Below are 8,150 nucleotides of genomic sequence, written 5' to 3' on the forward strand. Positions count from 1 at the left end.
CCTTCTCCTCCTCCTTCTCCTCCTCCTTCTCCTTCTTCTTTCTCCTTCTCCTTCCCCTCTTCCTTCTCCTCCTCCCCCTCCTTCTTCTTTCTCCTTCTCCTTCCCCTCCTCCTCCTACCTCTCCCATGCCTTCCCAGTAGGACCAGCTTGCCAATAGGTGCCTCATGGATGCTTAGACCCTGCCTGGCTGCCCAGTGCCGCATGTCCTCCCAACATCCTGCTGCCATGGGCACCTGCTGGAAGCACCTGTGGGTGCCTGGGAAGCCACAACAGCCCTTTTACTCATGAGCCAGGCTTGGAGCAGAGGACGTGTCTCTGTGGTCCCTGCCTGCTCCATCCTTGCGTGGTTTCCCCCAAAAGGGTGAGGGTTTAGTGGTGCCTGATCTCTCTGCTCAGCAGCTGGAGGCCCCTGTGGGAGCGCGCTGGGAGCATGTGGGGTGGGGAAGGGGCCAGTCCTGGTTCAGCTGATCTCTGCCTGTGGGGAGGAAGCTGGGGGTCGAGCTAGCCCGGGTTTCCCTCCGGGGCAGAGATGGGCACGTTTCATTTCCAACCCAGCCCTTGCTGTGCGCACCAGAGAACAAGCCTCCACTGTGGAAAGGAAGTTCTGAGAGAGTCGGGGGTGGCAGAGTTACAGCACGACACGTCATGGCACGCTCGTCCGGGTGAGGAACCGACCGGCTCTCCATGGCTCTGTGTACCTCGAAGACGATGTGGCCCGGCATGGAGGTGGTGCTGACCGGCCTCTGCGCCGTCCTGCTCTGCTGTGGCCCTGTGTTGGCCGGCTGCCGCCAGGGTAGGTACCGGAGCGTGACGTGCTCGCTGGCACAGTGTTGTTTGCAGCTGGTGGAAAACATTTGAGGGCTGGGAGCTTTGTAGTTAAAAATAGCTCTGGCATCAAGAAAGCAGAAAGCCCAAAGCTTTCAGGTACGTGCCACTGAAGCAGGGGAAGTGGGGATGCTTGGGGTAGAAATAGGGGTAAATGGTGGAGAAGGGGACAGGTCCCCAGCCCGTGGTGCCCGTATCGGAGCCTTGTTGTGGGGACACTGGCTGCAGTCGGGGTTTGCTGTTGAGCTTCGGGGTTTGCCAGCACCAAACTGGGGGTCTGAGGTTTTCTGGTTGTCTCTCACAGCTTTGGGCTGTGTTCTTGCACTGTGCTTCTTGGTTTGGATTTGACCCTGAGGGATCCAGGGACCTGCGTGTGGTTTTGTCCAGGGTGAAATCTGGGGGAAAAGGGAAGGTGGAGGGGAAGGGCTGAATCTGGGAAGAGCGAGTGACAGCCTTAATGAAGCTTTGTTCCCCCTCTTCCTCCCAACCTGGCTTGTTCTTTGGTGGCTTCAGGTGTTTTCTGCCTTGAGAGTGGGGGTAGGGCTGGGCATCCTATGGAGCAGGTGGAGCAGATATTCTGATGATGGGAAGAGGCAGGGAAACAAGTAAATCCAACTTCTGCTTTCAGAAGTCCTTCAAGCATTTCATTCATTGCTGGCAGCAGCATTGGGTAGGAAGCAAAGTCCCGAGCCTGCTGAATATTTTCTGTTCAACACAAGAAACCCAGAATACTGCAAAAATTATGTCTCTCTGTGCAGGCACTGCCACAGCCAGTGCTGCCCATGGAATCTGGGGCACTTTTTTTCCTCCCTCCTCCTGTTTGGTCTCATCTCTTGTTTCTCAGCCCAGTTTTCCACCTAATCCTATGTCTATTCAAGGAATTGTTCTGGTTCCTTTTCTGGTGGGTGATGCTGAGGTCACGGTGCCTACGGTCTCAGGCCAGTGCTGGAGGGATGCAGTGAGCTTTCTAACTCTGGCTGCAAGCCCTGGGCTGCTGTTGGTGGTTATTTCTGAAAAGGAAAGATAATTTCTTAATGGCAGGGACTTTCCAAAGCATTGGTGATTTGAATCGGTTGGTCATAGAATCATAGAACCGTAGAATGTTCTGGGTTGGAACGGACCTTTAGAGATCATCTAGACCAACCCCCCTGCAGTGAGCAGGAACATCATCAACTAGATCAGGTCCAACTAGATCCCCGTTCAACCTGACGTTGAATGTTTCCAGGGATAGGACATCTACCACCTCTCTGGGCAACTTGTGCCAGTGTTTCACCACCCTCAGTGTAAAAAAATTTCTTCCCATGTGAAAAATGCGGCTTCCTTCTTTTTCCTTCCTTTCTTTTGCTCCAAACAGAAGGTAATGCAGCAGCTGCCTCGTCCAGCAGCTGCTGGATGGGGCTGGCTGAGCAGCAAGTTGTGAGCCTGGCCCTTGTTCACAGCATCCCGGCTGCCCAGGGGGGATGAACCCACTGGGATCACAGGCAGGGAAATGTGGTGAAGCAGCAGGGCTGGTGCTAAGGGCCGGGGGGCTGCGGCTCTGGCTGACTGCCCTGTGTGCTGGGAGCAGCCTGGCAAGCCCGGCCAGGGTACCCTAGGGTGGGTGTCCTGCGGACATGCAAGGAGCGAACAAGCAGCTAGAAAGGACAAAATTCCCCGTTACCTGTTCAGGGTAGCGCTTTGTTTGCTTTCCAAGGACAGGAATTATATCAGTGATACGAGGAGGTTTACCTGGATAGTGATATGAAACAAAGGAGGAAAATAGCCTTAATATTTCTTGTAGGCAGGAGTCTTGCCTTTCTCTGTATTTTATAGGCATGTGAGTCAGTCAAATAATAAAACATGACAATGAGTAGTGCAGAAAAACCTAGTTGATTGTCTGAACTCTTAAAGAAAGATATGAAATGCCCATCCTTCATATGATGTCTACAAAATGGCTAAACAGCCATTAAACAACAGATCACAGAGGAAACAATCATATATCAGCCACAGGATAAACAGGCACACGACCTCTATCCCATCTCTTAACTTCTGTTCAAAGACATAAAATACGTTTTTTGCATAACATCTGGGTGTATTGAGACACACAGAATCACAGAATCATTTTGGTTGGAAGAGACCTTTAAGATCATCAAGTCCAACCATTAACCACAAAACCATGTCCCTCAGCACTACACCTCTGTGTCTTTTAAATACCTCCCCATATGATAACTCCACCACCTCCCTGGGCAGCTTATCCAGGGCTTTATAACCCTTTCTGCAAAGAAATTTTTCCTAATATCTAGCCTAAACCTCCTCCGGCACAACTTGAGGCCATTTCCTCTCACCCTCCACTTGTTACTTGGGAGAAGAGAATGACCCCCCACCTCACTGCAACCTCCTTTCAGGTAGTTCTAGAGAGTGAGAAGGTCTCCCCTGAGCATCCTTTTCTCCAAGCTGAACAACCCCAGTTCCCTCAGCTGCTCCTCACAGGACTCGTGCTCTTGACCCTTCACCAGCTTTGTTGCCCTTCTCTGGACACGCTCCAGCACCTCAATGACCTTCTTGAAGTGAGGGAGCCAAAACTGGACACAGTACTCAAGGCCTGGCTTCACCAGTGCCGAGTAGAGGGGGACAATCACTGCCCTGCTCCTGCTGGCCAGACTATTTCTGATACAAACCAGGATGCTGTTGGGCACACTGCTGGCTCATGTTCAGCTGGCTGTTGACCAATACCCCAAGTCCTTTTCCAATGGACATCTTTTCATCCACTCCTCCCCAAGCCTGTAGCGTTGCAGGGGGTTGTTGTGACCCAGGTGAGGAGGTCCCCGTCAATGCTGTCACATTTGCTAATCTCCAGGCAACTGGGACCTCTCTTTTAGGTAGTCCAGAGCACAGCTTGCTCTGATGAAACCACTTCACAGTAGAGTTATTAGCCCTGAGCATCTTCCTCTGTCTGACATACACACGCTCAAAAGGGAGTAGGCATGGGCTGATGTACCTTCCTGTGATCTGGGGTGATGCTGTGGACTGGCCAAGCATCAAGGTGCCTACGTCACTGACAAATTGCAGAGCTTGTCTGCGGGTGAGCTGGGTGCAGACAATGCCATGGGACTGAGCTCGCAAGTGCTTGCTGGCAGGTTTCTGTAAAACCCCTTAGGGGCCTTCAGAAGCTGAAGGTGAAGTGGCTGAGGAATGTGTGGAGCCTCTGGGTTTGGGGTGTAGGAGCCCATCATCTCTCTGTGGAATGGGGCACTAGCAGAGGCAATAGCAGGCTCTCACCCTCTTTGCATCCCTGGTTCTTGCATGGGGGGGTACGGCAGTCTCTGAGACCTGTGCCTGCTGTAACCATGTCTGTTCCTTGTTCCCTCTCTCCCAGTGACCTTCTTCCCAGCAGTGTTAACTGTCCATGCAGGTGGCTCAGCCACCTTCTTCTGCAATATCTCCATGGAGAATGACTCTGGCTTGGAGTACAGCCTTAACTGGTACAAGGAGATCAACCATGGCCAAGCCCAAAAAATTGCTGAGATCAGCCGTAACAACCCCCAGACAGAGACAGACAAGTACCTGCTCAGCAACCACACACCTGCCTTCAAGATCGAGATCCTCAACCTCCACCAGAATGACTCAGGCTTCTACTACTGCGGACTGATTGCCTTCTTTGAACCCAATAAAGTGATGGAGAGCAACCGGTCCCGCTTGGTGGTCACAGGTCAGTCTGGTGACTGAGCCGATGGGGACAGGTTAATGGTATCATCCTTTGTGCTACATCTCCCAAACACTCTGCAGCCCCAGGGCATAAGGCAGTCAGTACCTTGCTGGGTGAGGACCTGGTGTGGGTCAGGAGAGTGCAGCTCTGCCTTTTCCTCTCTCATTGCATGCAGGGTTGAGGCCCAGGGACATGGACACAGTCTGTCCTCCCCCATCCACACTGTGGCTGGACTTAGTCCTGATGCAGGAGGTCTCCACCCTGCTGGGGCTGTGTCCCCAGTGATACTGTGGGAAGGATTGAGTTCTTACTCATGGATGGAGGCAGGAGACCAGTGTAGGGAGCTGCCTTTACCATTGAAGAGCTCTTTTGGGGCAGGGATTGTGTTTGGGGTGATGACCAGGGCTCAGACCCCTCAAACAGGCAGTGTCGGTATAGATACTGTTCAAAAACCATACCCTGGGAGGGTCTTGTAGCCCCGTGGGAGGCTGAGATCTTGCAATGAGATCTGCCATGCCCTTGCTGGGCAGCATGGGGGCTTTGTGGGGCTGAAGGTAGCCTTTTATAAAAAGGAAAAACACTGCAAAATTCACCGTCTTTCACAAAATCTCTTCCCAACATGAGCTGGTGCTGTGCTGGCCCCAGGACACGGACGTGATGGGGAGGCTTGGGGAAGTTGTGCCCTCGATGAGGCTCATCTGGGCGTGGGATGATGCCACAGGACTGCCTGCAGGTGCAGAGCAGTGCCCTGACCCCCTGTACCGCAGGGTCTCAGCAATGTGGGATCGTCCTCACCACCTGCAATGGGAAGGAACAGGTCACGGCCAAAACATCCCCCGTGTCAGACCAAATTCACACCCCCTGAAGGGATGATGGAGCTGTGGCCTTGGACTGAGCCCTTCCCGGGGATAGCACCCGTGTTCCTTTGTTGCCTTTCACGAGGACTATAGAGGCTATTTTACATTCCTGACCTGCTGTTTTGTTCCTCCTTTTTTGGATAGCTATTACAGCAGCCCCTGAGAAGACAAATGCCACTGATGAGCCTGAGGTAGAGGAAGGCAACACCCCAGACCACATCAAGGCCACATTCTTGGGCATCCTGCTGCTGGTGGGGGCTGTTGTGCTGCTGGTCTTCGGCTATGTCACCGTCACGTACAGGAGAGGAGGTATGATCTCCCACAGGGGCTGTGCTGTGCCAAGTGGCTGGGGTCTGCGAAGGGACATGATGGCTGATGTTCATCCATCAAACCCAGCTGGGACCTGGGGACAGCCAGATGCTTGCAGCTCCCTGGGGTACACAGGCTGGTTCAACATGCTAAACTCAGCTGTGGCATGTCCCCATAGGACAGGTATGTCCATGCCTAGGGAGAAGGGTGCTTTGGGCCCTGCTCACCCTTCACAGAGGAGCCACATGCTCTGGCTCTGTACCGCTTGTTAATGTGGTGCCTTAATGCTGCATTAGTTGCTCCCATGCACCTTCTCTGCGCAGATTTGAGGCACCTCATCATCTCCTCAACACAGCACCGGGCATCACCTTAGCTACACTGTGAGCACATGGGAAATTGTTCTAGAAGTGACCCGCTAATCAAACTAAACCCTAGACTGTGAGCTGTTACCTCACTTGGCCTTGTAATGCTCAGGTTGTTTAGACTCTGAGTGGAGAAGGAGGAAGCCTTGTTGCAATGGTTGCAGTGTCCAGCTCTCTCCTAGAATGCGGGGGCTGAATCAGCTCCAGATGCTCATGCTGTCTTGGCACACAGGCATCTTCTAAACAAACCTGTTCCTTTGCAGATGTGCAGAAACCACCAAGTGAAAACACGGCAGCGGTGAGTTTTCTATCTCTGACGCCCTGCTGTGCTGCAGGGGAGCATCGTGGCATCGCGTGCGGAGCGTGCAGGGCCTCAATTTATCAGCCTTTCATGAGCTTCTCGCTTCTTCTGTCTTTGATGCTGCTTGGCCTTTTCTGCACAGTTGCAACTGCTTTTCTGCACCTGCAGCACAGCCCCATCACAAAATCAAAAAAGCTGCCTGAGATGAGATGGGACATCTCTAGTCCAGCCCTTGCTCAAAGGGGGATTATCTTTGATGGCAGATTGTGGTGCTGTAGAAAACAAGAGGAAATGTAATGTGTGTGTGTGTCCCCAACATATTAAGCTCAAATTTTTTTGCTGCAGTTAATACCTGTTTCCTCTCTTCCTTTTGATGGGCACCATGGGAAGGAGTCCAGCTCCATCTTCTCCCCAACCCCAATAGGTAGCTGAAGGCAGCGAGTAGGTCCACCTTTGCTCTTCCCTTTCGAGGCTGAGCAAACAGCTCTGGGCTCTCCCTGTGCACCCTGTGCCAGTGCAGAGACCAATGGAGAGGTGGGAAAAGGGTTCCTAACACAACTCTGCCTTCCATGGCTGGGCAGGCAGGGAACCCAACCTACCTGCAGAGGCAGAGAGCCACCTGTGGCTTTGGAAGTGACCCCAAGGCTCGTGCTCTGGTTTCTCTGGGCAAGTGCTATCCCAGGTGGATGTGTCTTTCTGCTTTGTATCTCTCTCACTCTCCTGGGATGCTTCGGAGATGGCTTTGGCACTTGCTGTAAAGAGGGGGCTTGTGCTGGGGATGGTGGATGCCTCCAGATGATGAATTGCTCTGATGGTGTTTCTTTGCAGAAGGAAGAGGAGCCCCCAGTGGTGTCTGTGTCTACTGTGGACTATGGCGTGCTGGAGTTTCAGAGGGACCAGCACCCCCACATTGCCCTTGAGAGCCGACTGGTCGACCAGACTGAGTATGCCACCATTGTCTTCCCAGAGGAGAAACCCATCACGCCGGAGCGGGGGAAGAAACGCCAGGACGAGAGGACTCAGCAGCTGTAGCTGCAGCCTTGCTGAGGGCCAGGGTCCCTCCTCACCAGCAGGTGCAGTCAGGGACAGGCTGCCCTGGCCTTTTGCTCCTACCGCAGTGTGCAGCTGGGAAAAATCCAGCGTGCCAGGACTGGAGTGACAGAGGTGCTGCTGCTGGCGTTGATATCGGACAGTCCTGACCACGGTGGGACCGTGGCCATGGGATGGATACCAAGGGATGAGGAAGGTCCCTGTTGGACTCCATGTGTCACCTCTTCGCTCAGGGCAGAGAGGATGGGCTGGAGCAGAGCAGCAATGCCAACAGGCATCGGTCCCAAAGGCAACAGTTTTGCCTCAGTTTTCTACCTCCACCCGGGGCTCTCTGGAGTGGCCATGCTGCTTCCCTTGCCCAGGTCTGACCCGGCTAGCAAAGCATGACTGTGTGAGGAAACCCCAGAGGCCAGAGCTGGAGCGGATCCTGAGAGATGCTGCTTGCAGGAGCCTGGGGCTGAGGGCTTCTCTTTGCTGGAGATAGAGACTGTGTACCACTATTTAAAGAAACCCCCGGGAACTGGGCGTTGGGTTTTCCTCCTGTCTCCAGGCACTTTTCTCCTCTGCAAGAAGGGCAATCTTCCCCCGTGTCCCTCCGTCATCAGATGGGAGACAGATCTAGCCCCGGGGGTAAATACAGGGTTTCATGTCCGGGGAGTCTGTTGACTCGCGGCAAGTGTGTGGGCAGGCAAATAACAGCTCTTGGCAGAGCGCAGGCGAGAGCCGGGAGGCGGCAGTGGCTGTTGTGGGTTCCTGGGCTC

The 8,150-nt window shown here is 53.6% G+C and overlaps 1 protein-coding gene across 1 annotated transcript; it reads left to right on the forward strand.

Moving 5' to 3' along the window:
* Window positions 1-720: 720 nt before the first annotated feature.
* PDCD1 (programmed cell death 1) lies at window positions 721-7,371 on the forward strand. The gene is made up of 5 exons (XM_010131069.1): window positions 721-793; window positions 4,181-4,513; window positions 5,512-5,676; window positions 6,302-6,336; window positions 7,168-7,371. Exons 1-5 carry the CDS (start codon window positions 721-723, stop codon window positions 7,369-7,371), a joined length of 810 nt encoding a protein of 269 aa, XP_010129371.1.
* Window positions 7,372-8,150: the final 779 nt, after the last annotated feature.

The sequence above is a fragment of the Buceros rhinoceros genome, unplaced genomic scaffold (assembly GCF_000710305.1).
Source record: "Buceros rhinoceros silvestris isolate BGI_N320 unplaced genomic scaffold, ASM71030v1 scaffold2312, whole genome shotgun sequence".
Taxonomy (NCBI): Eukaryota; Metazoa; Chordata; class Aves; order Bucerotiformes; family Bucerotidae; genus Buceros; species Buceros rhinoceros.

What these genes read in the sequence shown, in the direction of transcription:
- PDCD1 (XM_010131069.1), top strand. Translation starts at nt 721, where the DNA reads ATGGAGGTGGTGCTGACCGGCCTCTGCGCCGTCCTGCTCTGCTGTGGC. An exon ending in GTCCCGCTTGGTGGTCACAG is followed by an intron (nt 4,514 to 5,511) that starts GTCAGTCTGGTG and finishes TTTTTTGGATAG; the next exon opens with CTATTACAGCAGCCCCTGAG. An exon ending in CGTCACGTACAGGAGAGGAG is followed by an intron (nt 5,677 to 6,301) that starts GTATGATCTCCC and finishes GTTCCTTTGCAG; the next exon opens with ATGTGCAGAAACCACCAAGT.